Source organism: Bufo bufo, chromosome 5 (assembly GCF_905171765.1).
Source record: "Bufo bufo chromosome 5, aBufBuf1.1, whole genome shotgun sequence".
In the NCBI taxonomy this organism is placed as follows: Eukaryota; Metazoa; Chordata; class Amphibia; order Anura; family Bufonidae; genus Bufo; species Bufo bufo.
Window position 1 is genome coordinate 381,427,411 of NC_053393.1, and position 23,197 is coordinate 381,450,607.

The following is a 23,197-nucleotide window of genomic DNA, read 5'->3' on the forward strand; positions in this document are numbered from 1 at the left end:
TGATACCCAGTGGGCCACCTGAACTCTGCTCACGTCTGCTGGTACATAACAATCAGATCATCTCGGTATTAATGCTAGGAACATCAGGTACGTTCCTGGCCGGCGGCTGCAGGTCTCCCTCTTGAACTCAACTCTCTTTACGTCAGTGATATAGTTGAATACTGCATCAGGGGTGGCTGTACTGTGGTATTTGCTTCTGCTGGGGCAGTATATTTTGCTGTACTGTGGTATTTTGTTCTGCTGGGGCAGTATTTTGTGCTGTACTGTGGATTTTGCTGGGTAAGTATATTGTGCTGCACTGTAGTATTTGCTTCTGTTGGGGCAGTACTTTGTGCTGTACTGTGGTATTTGGTTCAGCTGGGGCAGTACTTTGTGCTGTACTGTGGTATTTGGTTCAGCTGGGGCAGTACTTTGTGCTGTACTGTGGTATTTGGTTCAGCTGGGGCAGTACTTTGTGCTGTACTGTGGTATTTGGTTCAGCTGGGGCAGTACTTTGTGCTGTACTGTGGTATTTGCTTCTGTTGGGGCAGTACTTTGTGCTGTACTGTGGTATTTGGTTCAGCTGGGGTGGTATTTTGTGCTGTACTATGGTATTTTGTTCTGCTGGGGCAGTACTTTCTGCTGTACTGTGGTATTTGGTTTTGCTGGGGCGGTATTTTGGGCTGCACTTTGGTATTTTGTTCTGCTGGGGCGGTATTTTGTTCTGCTGGGGCGGTATTTTGTGCTGCACTGTGATATTTGGTTTTGCTGGGGCAGTATTTTGGGCTGCACTGTGCTATTTGGTTCTGCTGGGGCGATATTTTGTGCTGTACTATGGTATTTTGTTCTGCTGGGGCAGTATTTTATGCTGCACTGTGATATTTGGTTCTACTTGGGAGATATTTTATGCTGTACTATGGTATTTGATTCTACTGGGGCAGTATTTTGTGCTGTACTGTGATATTTGGTTCTACTGGGGCAGTATTTTGGGCTGCACTGTGGTATTTGGTTTTGCTGGGGCGGTATTTTGGGCTGCACTGTGCTATTTGGTTCTACTTGGGAGATAATTTATGCTGCACTGTGGTATTACTGGCTCTACCTACTTCTGTTGCCCCATCTTCTTTCAATCTGGACCCGCCTACAACATGCGAACACTTTTTGTTTGTTCTCTAGGGCCAATGTAAGTTCCCAGTCCATCCCTGGCCCTATTGCCATTTTATTGGGTCTCTTCATTTAATCCTTTGGTGACAGACCTGCATCGCATCATTCCATTGGCACCACCTTATCCATTACAACCCTAAGCAGACTGACCAATGACATACCCCTAATCAGCACCATGACAATATCCCCATATAACACCATATCGCTTCCATACAGTCACTATCACAAGCTGCCACAATCAGTTTTCTCCTCTGCTAATGATTCTGTCAGTGCACCACTGCGCCTTCTGGTGGCCGGTCGCTATTGTCACACATGATGCAGGCTCCTCCCAGTGCAGCTGCCGCAGTACATACTTTCGCTTCCAAAGCTGAAGAGACAGGCGGTGGGCGTGGTTATTGGCGTCACAGCTGCCGGAAGAATAACGCTTTTTAATTGGTCGGTAGTGACTCCTTGACCAATAGGTGCGAGCGGGGGGCGGGCCGTGCGGTGACCGTGTCATGAGCGGCCCTGGGATAAGCTTCCATTGCGTTGTCTGCGGTTCCCCGGGGCAGGAGGAGCACAGGTAAAAACGCACACGTTTAACACCGGGCATGGGGTGCGGGGCCTGAACGAGGGCTGGTGTTATAGCAGCTGGTGGCTGAGGCTGACGAATGTGTGTGACTTACACAGGAAGGCTCTCAAGGGCATGGAGAAGTGTATGCCAGCCTCATGGAGCCCCAGACATATGCCTCTGCCCCTGAGGTGACAGTAAGCAGGTCCTCCTTCCCTCCTGTAAGCCTGTGGTAAATAATGAGTCTGAGTCCTGGCAGATACATGCACTGCCAGCAGGGGGCAGCACCCAGCTGATACATGCACTGCCAGCAGGGGGCGGCACCCAGCTCTGCACATCACACACATGAGGGGTCAGTGCAGTAATAAGCTTGTATGGTGCCCACAGGTTGGTGGGAATAGATGTAGCAGAGCTGAATTTGTGTGCTTCCAGCTCTTGAGAATGGAGTAGGTTTGCCTGCAGTCCTATGTAAAATTACAGATAACCCATTGATACATCCCTGGAAAATGTTGCCAGACTCAGCCCTGCTACATCTGTAGTTTATGCTCATCCTGTCACTAAGCCTACCTGTAGTCATGCATCTAGCTCTGTAGATGGCGCTACATGCCCCTGTGAGGTGCCAAACGTTGTGTCCGGTGACACAATGGAACTATTTGGCAAAATGTTGCAAGTTCTCTGAAGAGTCCTGGGGTTTGGGTTGCTAGGCAACCTGCAAACATTGTGCGGAAGAAACAAAGGTAAAACTGGGGAGCGGTGATTAGACTGGACCTGGGCCATGGACATAGTGTACACTACTCCATGTAGCCGTCGGTATAGATATTAGTTTCACCTGGTAGCTTCTTCACCCAGTTGTATCACGTTCCGGGTCTCGCTAGGTGCTGCGGGTGACAGCCGGTGCAGCTACATCTAGGCTCTTAAAGGCACAGAGGATATTTTGATGACGGTAGGGCTGAGGGTTGCTTGCGCTCGGTCTTATCTCCTCTCCAGATGTCTGTGTTGTATTTGGCCAGGACCACTCCTATACTCCCATTTCCCAGAAAACATTGCCCTCATGAATAGACTTTGCCCAGTAGGGGGCCAATAAACGTGAATGGGATCCCATCCCCCGGCGTGTGACATATCTCACCAAAATGCTGCGCAAATGTTCCGCTTGTAAATTGAGATGTGGGGCGGATTTTAAAATCTGCAAGACGTCAATTTATTTTGTGGATTTTTCCCTACAGACTTCAGGCAAGGGGTGCAATCGTGCATAAGACGGTATGCATTTTGCGGATGATCCGCGTGCTTTCCGTATGTCCATACGCAAATTGCAAATGGACGCAAATTGCAGACTACGGACCCATTGAGGTCAAAGGGTCTGCAAAAAAAAAAAACGGATGCAACATGTATTTTGTGGATCCGCAAAAAAATAAAAATCTATGGACGTGTGCATGAGGTGTAATTGTGCGTGTTGTACAGTCGTGGCCAAATGTTTTGAGAATTAGATAAATATTGGAAATTGGAAAAGTTGCTGCTTAAGTTTTTATAATAGCAATTTGCATATACTCCAGAATGTTCAGTGATCAGATGAATTGCATAGTTCTTTTTTGCCATGAAAATTAACTTAATCCCAAAAAAACCTTTCCACTGCATTTCATTGCTGTCATTAAAGGACCTGCTGAGATCATTTCAGTAATCGTCTTGTTAACTCAGGTGAGAATGTTGACGAGCACAAGGCTGGAGATCATTATGTCAGGCTGATTGGGTTAAAATGGCAGACTTGACATGTTAAAAGGAGGGTGATGCTTGGAATCATTGTTCTTCCATTGTTAACCATGGTGACCTGCAAAGAAACGCGTGCAGCCATCATTGCGTTGCATAAAAATGGCTTCACAGGCAAGGATATTGTGGCTACTAAGATTGCACTTCAATCAACAATTTATAGAATCGTCAAGAACTTCAAGGAAAAAGGTTCAATTCTTGTTAAGAAGGCTTCAGGGCGTCCAAGAAAGTCCAGCAAGCGCCAGGATCATCTCCTAAAGAGGATTCAGCTGTGGGATCGGAGTGCCACCAGTGCAGAGCTTGCTCAGGAATGGTAGCAGGCAGGTGTGAGCGCATCTGCACGCACAGTGAGGCGAAGACTTTTGGAAGATGGCCTGGTGTCAAGAAGGGCAGCAAAGAAGCCACTTCTCTCCAAAAAAAACACCAGGGACAGATTGATCTTCTGCAGAAAGTTTGGTGAATGGACTGCTGAGGACTGGGGCAAAGTCATATTCTCCGATGAAGCCTCTTTCCGATTGTTTGGGGCATCTGGAAAAAGGCTTGTCCAGAGAAGAAAAGGTGAGCGCTACCATCAGTCCTGTGTCATGCCAACAGTAAAGCATCCTGAGACCATTCATGTGTGGAGTTGATTCTCATCCAAGGGAGTGGGCTCACTCACAATTTTGCCCAAAAACACAGCCATGAATAAAGAATGGTACCAAAACACCCTCCAACAGCAACTTCTTCCGACAATCCAACAACAGTTTGGTGAAGAACAATGCATTTTCCAGCACGATGGAGCACCGTGCCAAAAGGCAAAAGTGATAATTAAGTGGCTCGGGGACCAAAACGTTGACATTTTGGGTCCATGGCCTGGAAACTCCCCAGATCTTAATCCCATTGAGAACTTGTGGTCAATCCTCAAGAGGCGGGTGGACAAACAAAATCCCACTAATTCTGACAAACTCCAAGAAGTGATTATGAAAGAATGGGTTGCTATCAGTCAGGAATTGGCCCAGAAGTTGATTGAGAGCATGCCCAGTCGAATTGCAGAGGTCCTGAAAAAGACTGACTCCTGCAAATACTGACTCTTTGCATAAATGTCATGTAATTGTCGATAAAAGCCTTTGAAATTTATGAAGTGCGTGTAATTATATTTCACTACATCACAGAAACAACTGAAACAAAGATCTAAAAGCAGTTTAGCAGCAAACTTTGTGAAAACTAATATTTGTGTCCTTCTCAAAACTTTTGGCCACGACTGTACATACTGGTTTTACTGCGCATTTGCGGCAGAATATTCCGCCCTGTGTGCAGGTAACTGTAGGGATCAGAAGAGGTGCGTCACTCGCCAGTAGGGCTGTAGTCACGGTGTAGTGGCACGCCCAGTCTTGATAGATGTCCCGCTCAGCAGAGCTAGCACTGACTTCGCATACCCAGAAGGTTGGCAGTCAAGGCAGAACTAACAGCTTTGACGCTGCTGCAGCACTGTCCAGATAAGGACCTGATTGCGGTTTTATAACTTTTTCTCTATCATAGTAAAATGGAAAATTTAAACAAGGACATGGTGAGAACTGTAGCCACATACCAGCAGTTTATATATTTTTTTTTTTTGTGAGTAGAATATTAAAGGGGTTAGCCTGCCATTTATATTGATGACCTATTGTCAGGATAGGTCATCAGTATTTGATCGGCGGGGGTCCGACTCCCGTCACCCCCACCGATCAGTCGTTTGAAGAGGAGACGGTGCTGCTTGCTGTTCATTGACGATAGGTCAGCAATCTAAATGGCCGGACAACCCCTTGAATGGTCCATCCTCAGGATAGGTCATCAATATCTGATCGGGGAGGGGGGGGGTCTGCTGATCAGTGAGTGCCACAGCCTCCTCCTAGACTGGTGACATGACATTCGTTGGTCACATGGCCGATGTGCAGCTCAGTCCCATTCCCATGAATGGAGCTAGGCTGCAATACCAAGTACAGCCACTATACAGTGTACGGCGCTGTGCTTGGTAAGCTGTGAGGAAGCTGCAGTGCTCACTGAAGCGGATCAGCAGGGGTGCTGGGAGTCGGACCTCCACCGATCAGATGTTAATGACCTATCCCGAGGATATCAGACTGAAGGTATGTGGTAGTATAAATGCTTCCATTCACTTGCAGAAAGCGGAAGCCTGTAAGAGGGCAAGGGACTGGTGCACCAGTATATTAGAAAGCTGCATGGCTTATCATTGTATAGTTATTGTGGTCTATGTACATGAAAACCCCTTTTACTTGGCTTGGGAAGTTATTGTAAAGTTTTAGGAAGTAATAGAAGTATATGAAGGGCACAGATTTCATGTGTCTGCAATGTCAGGGAGTTGCAGGGATTTTCTTATTCATTTTGCTCTGTGTGCTTTTATTGTGTAAAAAAAACAAAAAACTATTTGATACATATACAAATTAACCTGAGATGAGTCCTGTCTCCCTGAGATGAGTCCAGCGTGAAGGAGCCCAGCACCGCCCCGCATGCGCTAGCTTGCGCATCGCGAGATTACGGCGCTCTGGCTTTCTGACGTCGGGGAGCAAGGAGGAGATTCTGAGGATGCGGGGCGGTGCTGGGCTCCTTCACGCTGGACTCATCTCAGGTTAATTTGCATATGTATCAAATCGTTTTGTTTTTTTTACACAATAAAAGCACACAGAGCTATGGGGACTGGGTATTGCGGATGTGCTAGCGGCCATCTAGCAACCCATGTCCTCAGCTCTATACCCAAAATCCCGGTGAAGGGTTCCCTTTAATATCTAAGCTCCAAATTAGCCCATAATGTGAGCTTCCGTGCACACATTAATATTTTAGGAAGCAGTGGTTAACTTGCTTAGCAGGCATTTTGGGATAACGCCTATTGCTGCAAATAATCTAATGGAAGCTCCTGCCATTGTAATGGAGAAGTCATCAACGCTCTGTCACTCTTCTGAAGGATAAATTATGTTTCCTTAAAGGGAATGAGTCTTCAGAAGGTGATGCCCATCCACCTAAGGCCTCTTGCACACAGCCGTTCTGTGCCCATGGCCGTATTGCGGCCCACATACGGCGGGTCCTGAATACACGGGCATCGGCACGTGTGCACTCTGCATCATAGATGTGGACCCATTCACTTGAATGGGTCCGCAATCACGGATCGGAACCCCACGGAACCACTACAGAGTGCTTCCGTGCTGTTTCTGTCCGTGCCTCCGCAAAAAATACAATCACGGACGAATCACGGACCCATTCAAGTTGATTTGAGCAGGCACCATGTTCCGATCACCGCCCGCTGGGCGGTGGTGATTGGAACTATAGATGACATACCGGTACGTCATGGGTCCTTAAGGACTCGGGAACCATGCCGTACCGGTACGACATGGGTCCCTAAGGGGTTAAATCAAGTTTTTATGTTAAACATGTTTTTGAAAACATTTTTTTCCATTCAATACATGTATTTAACACCTTAAGGACCCAGGACAAGAATGCTCGTCCTAAATGGCCGGTACTTTGCGCCCCAGGACGAGCATTCTCGTCCTGCGGTCCTTCATGTTTTTTTTTTTTTTTAAATGCTGTTATTGTGTAAAACTTAAATAAACAAAAAAAAGTAGACCTATTAGGTATCGTCGCATCCGTAACAACCTGCTCTATAAAAATACCACATGACCTAACCCCTCAAGTGAACACCATAAAAGTGTCAAAAAAGCACCATTTTTGGTCACCTTACATCACAAAAAGTGTAATACCAAGCGATCAAAAAGTCATATGCACCCTAAAATAAAACCAATCAAACCGTCATCTCGTACTAAAAAAAAAAAAGGAACCCCTACATAACAGTTGCCCAAAAAATAAAAAAATAAACTATGGCTTTCAGAATATGGAGACACTAAAAAATAATCATATTTGGTATTGTCGCATCCATAACAACCTGTTCTATAAAAATACCACATGATCTAACCTGTCAGATGAACATTGTAAATGACAAAAAATAAAAACTGTGACAAAACAGCTATTTTTTGCTACCTAGCCTCACAAAAAGTGTAATATAGAGCAACCAAAAATCATATGTACCCTAAAATGGTACCAACAAAACTGACACCTTATCCTGTAGTTTCCAAAATGGGGTCTTTTTTTGGAGTTTCTACTCTAGGGGTGCATCAGGGGGTCTTCAAATGTGACATGGCAGCTTAAAATTATCCCAGTGAAATCTGCCTTCCAAAAACCAAATGGCATTCCTTTCCTTCTGCGCTCTGCCGAATGCCCGTACAGCAATTTATGACTACATATGGGGTGTTTCTGTAAACTACAGAATCAGGGTAATAAATATTGAGTTTTGTATGGCTGTTAACCCTTGCTTTTTTACTGGAAAAAATGGAAAATCTGCCAAAAAAGTGAAATTCTGAAATTTCATCTCCATTTCCATTAATTCTTGTGGAACACCTAAAGGGTTAACAAAGTTTGTAAAATCAGTTTGGAATACCTTGATGGGTGTAGTTTCTAAAATGGGGCCATTTATGGGTGGTTTCTATTATGTAAGTCTCACAAAGTGACTTCAGACCTGAACTGGCCCTTAAAATGTAGGTTTTGGAAATTTTCTGAAAAATTTCAAGATTTGCTTCTAAACCTTCTAACTTCTTAAAAAACAGAAAATGTCATTTACAAAATGATCCAAACATAAAGTAGACCTATGGGAAATGTAAATTGTAAATGTTTTAAAGTTATCACCACATAAAGTGACACCTGTCACATTTGCAAAAAAATGGCCTGGTCCTTAAAGGGTTAAAAATCCTTCAGTTTTCACTCTGATCCTCATAGCAGCCTGACACCTCCTGTTCTGTACAGATGAATTATCATCACAGGCAGGATTACAGTGTCAGGCCTCAATCATACGTCTATGATGACATCAGTGACAAGATTGTCAGTAGTTCATCTGTGAAGATGTCCGTGTGTCCGTTTTTTGCCTTCCATGTGTCATCTGTATTCCATGGACACTGCTAGGCTGAAAATGAATTTCAATAGCATTTCCTAGCAACAAGACGAAACATAGAGGCCATCCCTGTTGTCTGTTTTTTTTTCACTGACCCATGGACTATAATGGTGTGATGGATCCATAAACTCAGGCATGCTTCTGTGGTGTCGCCCTGGACTGTGGTAAATCATCCGTGATTCACTGACATCTGAATAAGGCCTCACGGCCATTGTTTTGGTCCGCATCCGAGCCGCAGTTTTGGCAGTTCGGATGCGGACCCATTCACTTCAATGGGGCCGCAAAAGATGTGGACAGCACTCCGTGTGCTGTCCGCATCCGTTGCTCCGTTCCGTGGCCCTGCATAAAAAATATAACCTGTCCTATTCTTGTCCGCGCTTTACAGACAAGAATAGGCAGTTGTATTAAAGGCTGTCCATGCTGTTCTGCAAATTGCGGAACGTGCACGGACGCCATCCGTGTTTTGTGGATCTGTGATTTGCGGACCGCAAAACACACAACGGTTGTGTGCATGAAGCCTTAGGCCTAAGGCTAGTTTCAGACAAGCATGTTCACTGTGTGAAACACACTCCACCTGTCTGTATCTGTGACCAGACCACCTGGCATTATAGTGATTTATAAGGCTGTGTGTCTCTGCCCGACCTCCGCTGTAAAGATTTGTACTGACCTCATTATGTGAGCACAAATCATTACAGTGGAGGTCGGGCAGAGACACACAGCCTTATAAATCATTTTAGTGCCGTGCAGTTCTGTCTCAGTTCAGGAAGTGTCCAGTCCGCGAAATCGCACTCCTTGCTGCAGTGGACACGCTCGTCTGAAACTGCCCTAAGATAACCCCTCTGTACACAATGCAGGATTTTCCATTCACAATAAGTGATATGACAGCTTATCTACTCCCTCCTGACCTCTACACAGGTCACAGAGCATGCCTGGAAAACTCTGCCATGGTAGTCAGTGGACTCCACTCCTGTCCATTGTGTCTATGGCCCATGTGGCCGACGCAGTGCAGTTTCTAGGTAAAATTTCTCTCAGGGCGAGTGTCAAAACTCCCCCCCCCCCCATCAAAACTGCTCGATGAAATCATATCAGAATAAATATATATATATATATATATATATATATATATATAAAAAAATTTATGCTTAACACAAGATTTATTGAGAGCAAAAGAAAATCATAAATTACTGCTTAAACTGCTAAAAGTTGCAGGCAGAGTGGTACAGGAGAACTGCAGTATAAAGGAAGGCAATACCCCTAAGCCTCTTTCACACGGGCGTTGCGGGAAAATGTGCGGGTGCGTTGCGGGAACACGCACGATTTTTCCGCGTGAGTGCAAAACATTGTAATGCGTTTTGCACTCGCGTGAGAAAAATCGCGCATGTTTGGTACCCGAACTTCTTCACAGAAGTTCGGGCTTGGGATCGGTGTTCTGTACATTGTATTATTTTCCCTTTATAACATGGTTATAAGGGAAAATAATAGCATTCTGAATACAGAATGCATAGTAAACTAGCGCTGGAGGGGTTAAAAATAATAATAAAATAAAATAATTTAACTCCCCTTAATCCACTTGATCGCGGAGCCGGCATCTCCTTCTGTCTTCATCTTAGCTGTGTGGAGGAACAGGACCTGTGGTGACGTCACTCCAGTCATCACATGATCCATCACCATGGTGATGCATCATGTGATGACCGGAGTGACGTCACCACAGGTCCTGTTCCTCCACACAGCTAAGATGAAGACAGAAGGAGATGCCGGCTCCGCGATCAAGTGTTTAAGGTGAGTTAAATTTTAGCAAAAATTTTTTTTATCCCCTCCAGCGCTATTTTAGTATGCATTCTGTATTCAGAATGCTATTATTTTCCCTTTATAACCATGTTATAAGGGAAAATAATAATAATCGGGTCTCCATCCCGATCGTCTCCTAGCAACCGTGCGTGAAAATTGCACCGCATCCGCACTTGCTTGCGGATGCTTGTGATTTTCACGCAACCCCATTCACTTCTATGGGGCCTGCGTTGAGTGAAAAACGCTGAATATAGAGCATGCTGCGATTTTCACGCAACGCACAAGTGATGCTTGAAAATCACCGCTTATGTGAACAGCCCCATAGAAATGAATGGGTCGGTATTCAGTGCGGGTGCAATGCGGAATACTCACCCGTGTGAAAGGGCCTTAGAAGAGTAGTCATGAAATACAATCATCAATAATGTGCAAAACCAAAAAACTGTCATGTTAGCATTTAATAACTAACTAAAACCCAATCACAGCAGGTCTCAACTAGCACACGCAAATAAATGTACAAAAACCAAGTAACATATAAAACCAGATTCAAAGCATAGATGGCAAGGCGGATTACTGTATACTGTACATAAAATGTATGGAGGTTACACCATGCCGGACAATATAACCTCTGTGCCATGCTGTACAATAAACAGTATAACCCCTACACAGTGTAGCGGTATACTGTATATTGTGTGGCACAGTGTATGCTATGTGTATAACATAAACATACTCCACATGAAAACTTACAATTACTTGACTTGGCCCTTGGGGATCTCGGACACCACTTCACCACTTTGGTCGGGGGCTCGGCGGAGCTGATGTTGTGTTTTATCCTAATGAGAAAGATTTCATAATAAGGATTTGGAGAAAGGGCAGAGGGATAGCAGAGGCTGGTGCTGCTACTAGGGGGTCATACCATGGGGGAGTAATAAAGCCCACCATAATCCCCCCCCCCCCCCCCCCCAGTAAAAATAATTCTCCTTATAATGTGCAAAACATACCCCCTTGTAATGCCCCCAGTTGAGCTAATGTTCCCATAATGTGCCAATATAAAATATCCCTTCTCAGTGCCCCCGTAGATGACCCCCCCCCTATCAAGTGCCAGTAGCCCCCCATGTGCCAGTAGTCCCCCCATGTGCCAGTAGTCCCCCCATGTGCCAGTATTTATATATAATTTTTTTAAAAATTATTAAAAAATTTTTTTTTTTTTTACCTCCTCCACCGATGTGATGCAGTCCTCTTCCGGCCTGTGTCCCTCGCTGGCTCAGGCGGCGTGATGACGTCATTGCACCGGCCTCTGATAGGCTGCCAGCACTAGGCCGGCAGCCTATCAGAGGAACAGGGAGGGGACACACCTCTCCTGAGGACGGCGATACAGATGACTGTGGAGATGAGTAAGCGCTTCCACAATGGAAGCGCAGCGCTCATCTCCTGCTGTGCCCTGACGGCGCCCCCCTTCTGACAGCTCCCCGGACGGCCACCCGGTCCAAGAAACGGCCCTGGGCCGACGTAAAGCATTTCTCTAAGGGCTCATGCACACATCTGTGCGGATTCCGTAGACTGATCCAGACCCATTCAACTTGAATGGGTCCGTGATCCGTCCACACCGCAAAAAAGTAGTGCATACATATACCATTTTCTGTATGTACCATATAGGACATTATAGGTGGTACATTCATGGCAGCGTACACTTATGTTTCGGCCTCACAGACATGACGTTTGGGTCGTACTAATCTATAAGCTGTAGTGGGCCTATATATGCCTTTTTATGGTTTATGAGGCATTCTGCCCCAGACACAATTTGCTCCTAAAAATATGGCACATATAGGGGGAGATGTATCGAAACTGGTGCAAAGGAAAACGGCAACCAATTAGATTCCACCTTTCATTTTCTAAAAGGGCTCTAAAAAAAAGAAAGTTGGAAACTGGTTGCTATGGACAGGTAAGGCTACTTTCACACTGGCGTTTTGGCTTTCTGTTTCTGAGATCCGTCATGGGCTCTCATAAGCGGTCCAATACGGATCAGTTTTGCCCTAATGCATTCTGAATGTAAAAGGATCCGCTCAGAATGCATCAGTTTGCCTCCGTTCCGTCTCCATTCCGCTTTGGAGGCGGACACCAAAACGCTGCTTGCAGTGTTTTTGTGTCCGTCTGACGAAACCGAGCCAAACGCCATTGGCTATGTTACAGATAATACAAACGGAGCCGCTCTGAACGGATGCAGACGTTTGTATTATCTGAACGGATCCGCACCAAACGCGAGTGTGAAAGTAACCTAAGCCAGTTTTGATAAATCTCCCCTTTGTTTGACTCCTTTGACAAGTGGGGGCGTGACTTTAAATGTGACACTGTGCACCAAAGAATGCAAATGCAATTGTAAAGGAAGCCAACTCACGGTCAGTGTTTGGTCAGTGATTGTGCTGGTGAAAAAGACAGAACAGGTGCAGATCTTTCCCTCATACCTCATCTCTGTGTAGCTCTCACTCCTGGTTTTAGCTCACAATCACTGATGGAAATCCAATGACCAAAACACTGACGTGTGAATTAGTCCTAAAGGTCGTCCAGCATCATCCACTGTGATAAATCTGGCACATTGCCCAACTGTCTACACTGCCAGTATTAGGAAGTGTCTCCCTTAGTGGAGGCACATTCCAGCAGAGATACACTATCTCACATCAATGACGCCAGCACCATAAAAGTGTAAATGGCCCTGGTTCAACAAACTCTAGGTTAGGGCTGAAACGATTACTCGAATTATTCGATTTAGGCTACTTTCGTTTTTACTGGATCCGGCAGGGCTCAGCAAAAACGCTTCCGTTACTGATAATACAACCATCTGCATCCGTTATGAACGGATCCGGTTGTATTATCTTTAACCACCTCAGCCCCCAGTGCTTAAACACCCTGAAAGACCAGGCCACTTTTTACACTTCTGACCTACACTACTTTCACCGTTTATTGCTCGGTCATGCAACTTACCACCCAAATGAATTTTACCTCCTTTTCTTCTCACTAATAGAGCTTTCATTTGGTGGTATTTCATTGCTGCTGACATTTTTACTTTTTTTGTTATTAATCGAAATTTAACGATTTTTTTGCAAAAAAATGACATTTTTCACTTTCAGTTGTAAAATTTTGCAAAAAAAAACGACATCCATATATAAATTTTGCTCTAAATTTATTGTTCTACATGTCTTTGATTAAAAAAAAATGTTTGGGTAAAAAAAAAATGGTTTGGGTAAAAGTTATAGCGTTTACAAACTATGGTACAAAAATGTGAATTTCCGCTTTTTGAAGCAGCTCTGACTTTCTGAGCACCTGTCATGTTTCCTGAGGTTCTACAATGGCCAGACAGTACAAACACCCCACAAATGACCCCATTTCGGAAAATACACACCCTAAGGTATTCGCTGATGGGCATAGTGAGTTCATAGAACTTTTTATTTTTTGTCACAAGTTAGCGGAAAATGATGATTTTTTTTTTTTTTTTTTTTTCTTACAAAGTCTCATATTCCACTAACTTGTGACAAAAAATAAAAACTTCCATGAACTCACTATGCCCATCAGCGAATACCCTGGGGTCTCTTCTTTCCAAAATGGGGTCACTTGTGGGGTAGTTATACTGCCCTGGCATTCTAGGGGCCCAAATGTGTGGTAAGGAGTTTGAAATCAAATTCTGTAAAAAATGACGAGTGAAATCCGAAAGGTGCTCTTTGGAATGTGGGCCCCTTTGCCCACCTAGGCTGCAAAAAAGTGTCACACATCTGGTATCTCCGTATTCAGTAGAAGTTGGGGAATGTGTTTTGGGGTGTCTTTTTACATATACCCATGCTGGGTGAGATAAATATCTTGGTCAAATGCCAACTTTGTATAAAAAAATGGGAAAAGTTGTCTTTTGCCAAGATATTTCTCTCACCCAGCATGGGTATATGTAAAAAGACACCCCAAAACACATTCCCCACCTTCTCCTGAGTACGGAGATACCAGATGTGTGACACTTTTTTGCAGCCTAGGTGGGCAAAGGGGCCCATATTCCAAAGAGCACCTTTCGGATTTCACTCGTCATTTTTTACAGAATTTGATTTCAAACTCCTTACCACACATTTGGGCCCCTAGAATGCCAGGGCAGTATAACTACCCCACAAGTGACCCCATTTTGGAAAGAAGAGACCCCAGGGTATTCGCTGATGGGCATAGTGAGTTCATGGAAGTTTTTATTTTTTGTCACAAGTTAGTGGAATATGAGACTTTGTATGAAAAAAAAAAAAAATAAAAAAATCATCATTTTCCACTAACTTGTGACAAAAAATAAAAAATTCTAGGAACTCGCCATGCCCCTCACGGAATACCTTGGGGTGTCTTCTTTCCAAAATGGGGTCACTTGTGGGGTAGTTATACTGCCCTGGCATTTTCCAGGGGCCCTAATGTGTGGTAAGTAGGTAAATGACCAGTGAAATCCGAAAGGTGCTCTTTGGAATGTGGGCCCCTTTGCCCACCTAGGCTGCAAAAAAGTGTCACACATCTGGTATCGCCGTATTCAGGAGACGTTGGGGAATGTGGTTTGGGGTGTCTTTTTACATATACCCATGCTGGGTGAGATAAATATCTTGGTCAAATGCCAACTTTGTATAAAAAAATGGGAAAAGTTGTCTTTTGCCAAGATATTTCTCTCACCCAGCATGGGTATATGTAAAATGACACCCCAAAACACATTCCCCACCTTCTCCTGAGTACGGAGATACCAGATGTGTGACACTTTTTTGCAGCCTAGGTGGGCAAAGGGGCCCATATTCCAAAGAGCACCTTTCGGATTTCACTCGTCATTTTTTACAGAATTTGATTTCAAACTCCTTACCACACATTTGGGCCCCTAGAATGCCAGGGCAGTATAACTACCCCACAAGTGACCCCATTTTGGAAAGAAGAGACCCCAGGGTATTCGCTGATGGGCATAGTGAGTTCATGGAAGTTTTTATTTTTTGTCACAAGTTAGTGGAATATGAGACTTTGTATGAAAAAAAAAAATAAAATAAAAAAATCATCATTTTCCACTAACTTGTGACAAAAAATAAAAAATTCTAGGAACTCGCCATGCCCCTCACGGAATACCTTGGGGTGTCTTCTTTCCAAAATGGGGTCACTTGTGGGGTAGTTATACTGCCCTGGCATTTTCCAGGGGCCCTAATGTGTGGTAAGTAGGTAAATGACCAGTGAAATCCGAAAGGTGCTCTTTGGAATGTGGGCCCCTTTGCCCACCTAGGCTGCAAAAAAGTGCCACACATCTGGTATCGCCGTATTCAGGAGACGTTGGGGAATGTGTTTTGGGGTGTCTTTTTACATATACCCATGCTGGGTGAGAGAAATATCTTGGCAAAAGACAACTTTTTCCATTTTTTTATACAAAGTTGGCATTTGACCAAGATATTTATCTCACCCAGCATGGGTATATGTAAAATGACACCCCAAAACACATTGCGCAACTTCTCCTGAGTACGGCGATACCAGATGTGTGACACTTTCTTGCAGCCTAGATGCGCAAAGGGGCCCAAATTCCTTTTAGGAGGGCATTTTTAGACATTTGGATACCAGACTTCTTCTCACGCTTTGGGGCCCCTAGAATGCCAGGGCAGTATAAATACCCCACATGTGACCCCATTTTGGAAAGAAGACACCCCAAGGTATTCAATGAGGGGCATGGCGAGTTCATAGAAATTTTTTTTTTTTTGGCACAAGTTAGCGGAAATTGATATTTTTTATTTTTTTCTCACAAAGTCTCCCGTTCCGCTAACTTGGGACAAAAATTTCAATCTTTCATGGACTCAATATGCCCCTCACGGAATACCTGGGGGTGTCTTCTTTCCGAAATGGGGTCACATGTGGGGTATTTATACTGCCCTGGCATTCTAGGGGCCCTAAAGCGTGAGAAGAAGTCTGGAATATAAATGTCTAAAAAATTTTACACATTTGGATTCCGTGAGGGGTATGGTGAGTTCATGTGAGATTTTATTTTTTGTCACAAGTTAGTGGAATATGTGACTTTGTAAGAAAAAAAAAAAAATTCCGCTAACTTGGGCCAAAAAAAAGACTGAATGCAGCCTTACAGAGGGGGGGGGGATCAATGACAGGGGGGTGATCAATGACAGGGGGGTGATCAATGACAGGGGGGGTGATCAATGACAGGGGGGGTGATCAATGACAGGGGGGTGATCAGGGAGTCTATATGGGGTGATCACCCAACTGTCATTGATCACCCCCCTGTAAGGCTGCATTCAGACGTCCGTATGATTTTTACGGATCCGATCAGTCTATCAGTGGATCCGTAAAAATCATGCGGACATCTGAATGGAGCTTTACAGGGGGGTGATCAATGACAGGGGGGTGATCAATGACAGGGGGGTGATCAGGGAGTCTATATGGGGTGATCACCCAACTGTCATTGATCACCCCCCTGTAAGGCTGCATTCAGACGTCCGTATGATTTTTACGGATCCGATCAGTCTATCAGTGGATCCGTAAAAATCATGCGGACATCTGAATGGAGCTTTACAGGGGGGTGATCAATGACAGAGGGGTAATCAATGACAGGGGGGTGATCAGGGAGTCTATATGGGGTGATCACCACAGTCATTGATCACTCCCCTGTAAGGCTGCATTCAGACGTCCGTATGATTTTTACGGATCCGATCAGTCTATCAGTGGATCCGTAAAAATCATGCGGACATCTGAATGGAGCTTTACAGGGGGGTGATCAATGACAGGGGGGTAATCAATGACAGGGGGGTGATCAGGGAGTCTATATGGGGTGATCAGGGGTGATCAAGGGCTAATAAGGGGTTAATAAGTGACGGGGGGGGGGGGGGGTGTAGTGTAGTGGTGCTTGGTGCAACATATTACTGAGCTGCCTGTGTCCTCTGGTGGTCGATCCAAACAAAGGGGACCACCAGAGGACCAGGTAGCAGGTATATTAGACGCTGTTATCAAAACAGCGTCTAATATACCTGTTAGGGGTTAAAAAAATCACATCTCCAGCCTGCCAGCGAACGATCGCCGCTGGCAGGCTGGAGATCCACTCGCTTACCTTCCGATCCTGTGAACGCGCGCGCCTGTGTGCGCGCGTTCACAGGAAATCTCGCGTCTCGCGAGAGGACGCACCGGCGCGTCCACCCAGAACAACAGGACCGCCGCAAAGACGCAATCCTGCGTACGGCGGTCCTGAGGAGGTTAACATTAACTCGATCTGTTTTCTATTGTGTCAGAGAAAACCCTGTCCCCATTGACTTGCATTAAGGGTCATGACGGATCCGTTTTGCTCCACATCCCGGGACGGAAAGAAAACTGCAGCATGATGCGGATTACTCCGATATGACATTGGAACGGAATGTATTTTGGAGCATTCCGTTCTATTCGGTTACGTTTTGTCCCCATTGACAATGGGGACAAAATCAAAGCATTTTTTTCCGGTCTTGAGACCCTATGATGGATCTCAATACCGGAAAATATGAACGCAAATGTGAAAGCAGCCTAACTCGACACAAAAAAATCCTATGCAGATTTTCTGCATCGATGATTCGTTTGTGTCATGTGACCACGGAGTGTGAGTGAAGAGCTTGCTATTACTCACGCTCAGTGGTCCCCCGCCTGCCCACACAGTGGTTCACTGGATTCTGACATACACACAGTCAGGATGTAGGGCACATAAGCACGCACTATTAGTCTAGGTCTACACAACGTCATTTGTCGTGCAACATTTTGTAGCACCAATGTCGCGCGACAATTTTTATAATGGTAGTCTATGGTGCATGCTGCAACTGTGACGCGACAGTCGCAAAAAATCCATTTAAGATGGATTTTTCTGCGACTGTCGCGTTGCAGTCGTAGCATGTCGCATGTTGCAGTGCGACACCAGAGAATACCATTATAAAAATTGTCGCGCGACATTGGTGCTACAAAATGTTGCACGACAAATGTTGCAGTGTAGTTCTGCCCTATTTGTCGCGCGACTTAGTCGTCGTGTAGACCTAGCCTTACTTAATGCTGTGTGACATCAGGTCCCAGTGCAGCGCGTGAAGAAGAGGATGGAGGATCTCTGGAGTGTCGGCAGCACCCCTACAGGAAAGGTAAGTATTTCATTTCACTGGTGCTGCGGCTGGGCACTGATGGCTAAGAAGGGGGAGTGGGGGAACTGATGGCAGTGGCGGCAGCTGGTGGCACTGGTGGGAGTTCATCGCACTGGGGGTGAGTTGATGGCATTGGGGGAGGAGATGATGGCACTGGGAGGGGGAGCAACTAATGACATGGGGAAGCTGGTGGCACTGGGGGGTGCTGTGGCATTGGGGGAGGAGCTGGTGGCATTGGAGGGGGGAACTGGTGGTACTGGGCGGGAGTTGGTGGCACTGCTGGAGGAACTAATTGCATTGGAGGGGGAGCTGATGGCACTGGGGCAGGGGGGAGACTGATGGCAGGGGGCTGATGAGTTTTTATAGAAAACGTTCTTTTAATAATTTTATTGGTAGAATACTTGATTACTAAAATAATGGATAACTGCAGCCCTACTCTAGGTCATGTCATATTGTGTAGCATCCTTGACAGAATGATGATCTATGTGCATAATTGAGCGTATTTTCTGGTTCAACCAGTGGCGTGATTTCCGATTTTGTATTTCAGGAACAAAGCATGTGGCAGAGTGTTGGTTTAACGTTTCTGGTCTTCGTGGCCACATTAATCTGTGTCCTGCTGTTCATGCTGTGTGGTGAGTACATTGTCACTTCTGCTCCTCATGGACGTGTATCACGTATATACAGGATAAGTGATAAATATGTGATCGCTGGAGGTCCCATCATTACCAAAACAGGATCCTGTGTCCCCCTTTCCTCCTCATTGGACCCCCCTTCCCCAGCAGTGAAAGGGAGATTACATAGTTGAGCGTACACTCTGAGCCTTGTACTTGGCTTGTCCTTGACAGTCCCATAGACAGTGAATGCTCCATTCAAGCCCCTTCTTACTTGAGGGGGAAAAGGGGGACAAGGAACACCTATTGTGATGTGCAGAAAGGGGACCCTCAGCAATCAGACATTTATCCTTGTATAGGTGATGCATGTTGATTGCTAAGCTTGAGACTGTTAGATTTGAAGAGCATTAGACTCCACACTTTTCAATGTAAAGTTCCCTTTAATATGTATAGGACATACATGCCAGTAATGTGTAGAATGGATGAGATTTGAAGAAATCTCATCCGCACGCTGCAAAAAAAATTTGCAGAGTAAATTGACCTGTGGTGCAGATCTTAAATCTGCGGCACGTCAGTTTACGCTACGGATTTCCACTGCAGAATCAAAGGATGAATTCTGTAGCAAGGTCCTCAACACATCTGCAACAAATGTGCAGCAGAGTTTCCGCTGCAAAATCCACAGTGGATATTCAGCTAAAACCTCATGCACACGACCGTTGTGTTTTGCGGTCCGCAAAACACAGATGGTGTCCGTGTGCGTTCTGCCATTTGTGGAACGGCACGGACAGCCATTGATATAACTGCCTATTCTTGTCCGCAAAACGGACAATAATAGGACAGGTTATTTTTTTTTTTCCGGCCCACGGAACGGAGCAACGGATTCGGACAGCACACGGAGTGCTGTCCGCATCTTTTGTAGCCCCATTGAAGAGAATGGGTCTGCATCCAAGCTGCAAAAACTGCGGCTAGGATGTGGACCAAAGCAACGGTCGTGTGCATGAGGCCTAAAGGTATTGAGTTTGAAGAAATTACTGGTCCGTTTGGAGCCTCCAGTGCAGATTCAGTACAATTTCACAGGCAAAATAGTCCTTCCATCTTTGGATCCCTGCAGACCCCAGGTCACTGAAGATCTGGCACTGTGGATCTAGCACTACATTGTGGTGTCCATTTATAATGGAAATGACATGGTCACATAGTAATAATCCATTGTCACAAAGATTGAGTTTAGGATTATTTTTGCTGTAGGTCATATAGTTTAAAAGTTGCATTCTTAGAACACGGGCATCCCCACTGAGCATTATATACAGGTCATATAACAGATAACAGGGCGTACAGATCCAGCATGGTCACTTGGTTGGTTGGACTAATGTCCAGTTATAGTTTCCACAATTGGACTTCTGATGAGTATATCTATTATGTACATCGCTGTCAGAAATGTTAATGGTAGTTTCAGACATCACTGTCTGATCGATTAGGTCAGGGTGCCCAAATTGAATGGGTCTCTGCATTAGCTAAAGTGCTTTTTCCCAAAAGCTTGCCAGACCGACCAGACATTGTGTCGGGAACTGCAGCTTAGCTTCAGTTCTGACATGGCACTAGTATGAGTGTCATGCTGATTTGATGAAATGCACATTTTGGGAAAATTCTATTTTTGTATGTGGTAAAACATTTGAAATTGATTATGAATATTTGAATTTGTAGCAAGCTTTAACCTTTGACTAAATACACGGTGTAGTTAAAGGGGTTGTCCAAAATGTGATAAAACAATAAAAGAACACAATTGCTACTTAATGCCCCACCGCTGCAGCTTGGTCTTCCCTCCGGTTTCTGTTCACAGGCCGCAGTTACGTCACCGCTGCAGCCTGAGAACAGAAATTGGAGGTCAGGAGCAGAGCTGCAGCGCTGGAGATTAAGCAGTAATTGTGTTTGATCACACCAGGGGAGTTCTTTTACAAAATAAATAATTTAACAGGTCTTCATCAGGATTTAAACCTCATTCCTCTTGTATGGCAGAAGAGTTACCATTACACTACAGACCTGTTCTGTTGGAAGGGTTGAATTTTCTGTGCTTGAAAAACTATTTTCTTCGCAGTCATAACACTAAATAAGTAATATATTTCTGAAATGAAGAGGGAAAAGATTTGGCCATCTACCACTCACCGTAAAAAATAGGGGGTTCACATTGTGACCTGCAAGCTGCCACGACCCGGCAGCTGCAAGAAATCCAAACCGCCCGTTTTAGTAGTGATGCCGCAGTGCTATAGCTCAAACTGCAGCCTCAGCCTAATATTATTATTTAGGCCTGATTCATGATGTCCGGCCATGTCCCAACTGGACTGCACCTGTATAGCACACTTCTAAATAAAGTGGGAAACTATTGAAAAAAATAACTTACTATACATTGAGGAATTTTATTTCAAACTGCATACTTTCAGTAGGAGTCAAATTTTGTATTTCTCCCATTTTGATGATGTGGAATCTGTGTAACACCTTTACATGGTTGACTGTGCTGCTTCCGACATACATCCCAGGTGCTGTTGGTTTAGGGAGTAGCATATAATACAGTTTCCGAATATATTAACCCATGCACCTAACCACTTTCTTTTCTTAGTAACCTAACCTTTTTCTGTTGCTCTTAGGCTGGTACGTTGTGTGGCATCTATTCTTGTCTAAGTTTAAGTTCCTCAGAGAACTCGTTTGTGACAGTGGATCACTGCAAGGAGATAGCGAGTCATCAGAATCTGTCGCAGAGTCGGAATCTTCATCCACACCACAAAGAACCAGACCAAAGACTGCGAGACAGCGGAGAGTCCCAGCAGACGAGGCAACTTAAAGATTCTCATCATCCATGGACTTCATCACTGGGAATCTCTGATACTAGCAAATGCACTGAAGGAGGCAACACTTTGACTTTGGGAATAAACCAGAGCTTATATCACATTGATCCTCCAATCTTTTTGTGAGAAATCCTGACAAGCTTCATCTGTGGGTAGAAATCCTTCATCGCATGACCTTAGCCATGCAGACGAAACCTACATGCAGCAATTCTGACTCGGTTTACTGTTTGAACTTGGCTGCTCAAGCTTTATCTGCTCGACATAAATGCTGGATTCTGTAGTATATCAGAGCCTCCAGTAGTACCTTCAGGGTAACGAATCACCAGCTTTTGACGCCTTGTAATGAATTCATTGATCGGTTTGTTCTGTCGCCCTGATGTCATGTAGAACTTAATGTGACGGCAGCCTCCGCCATGCAGGTTTACGGTTTTCCTCGCTGCTATTCCTGCCTTGTTCTTATATCCTCTGTCTTGAGCGAAGCACTGTGGGAACATTTTCAGTCAGGATTATCAAACGGCAACGAGTTACAAGCGTTATAAATACGGAAGATACAACGTCACCACTGATCAGCCTCAGATCTTGATCCTGGACGTAAGCTTTTCTCTAATTTCACTGGATGTTGCACCATAATGGGCACATACAGTACATAGCCATCGAGAAGACAATGATAGCTTGTCTATCAGTGGTACTGATGCACTATCTTGTCTTACTGTGAAATTCTCATCCACCAGTGACATTGACAGTGTAATTGTTCCTTTTTTATGTTTACATGACAAAATGTTCCTCTTTCCATACAGAATTCCAGGCAGTCATATCTCCTGTTTGGACGTGCATATTGGCAATATGAACGCTATCAAATGGATGCCGTCCATTGATGGTAGCGCTGTATATGGCTTTGTAACTCTTCATATCGATACTTGGTAACGTAAGACACAGGTCTAAGGTCATATTTACCCCCCATACAAAGAAGACAAACCTAGTTCACATGTCCTGTAAGGGCATATGGATGTCATCGATTGTTCCCCTGCTCTGGACATGCCTCTATGAGCCAGAATTGAAAGTTATTCTGGCGTCTCCCATTCTGGCAGATTCAAGTCAACCGTTTAATACATCTTGAATGGCCACCATGTAATATTAGGGGAAATGCCTGGCTGATTGTGCCCCCCCAATCAGCTGTTTGCTGGTGGTGCAAGGAGCAATCAGCTGAGGTGGTTGTTTATGATGAGGCAACCCCTTTAGTAGCCATAGTTCTTAAAGATATATGGGGGTCATTTATCAAACTTGTGTAAATTAGAACTGGCTTAGTTGCAGATAGCAACCAATCAGATTCCACCTTTCATTTTACAAAGGAGCAGTCAAAAATGAAAGGTGGAATCTGATTGGTTGCTATGAGAGACTAAGGGTACTTTCACAATAGCGTTTTTCTTTTC

The 23,197-nt window shown here is 44.8% G+C and overlaps 1 protein-coding gene across 1 annotated transcript; it reads left to right on the forward strand.

Annotated features, from left to right (window-relative positions):
* The first annotated feature begins 1,614 nt into the window (after positions 1-1,614).
* SMIM13 (small integral membrane protein 13) lies at positions 1,615-23,118 on the forward strand. Its single transcript, XM_040433374.1, has 3 exons — positions 1,615-1,702; positions 18,867-18,951; positions 21,570-23,118. The coding sequence occupies exons 2-3, from the start codon at positions 18,876-18,878 to the stop codon at positions 21,761-21,763; spliced, it is 270 nt and encodes an 89-aa protein (XP_040289308.1). The 5' UTR covers positions 1,615-1,702; positions 18,867-18,875; the 3' UTR covers positions 21,764-23,118.
* Positions 23,119-23,197: the final 79 nt, after the last annotated feature.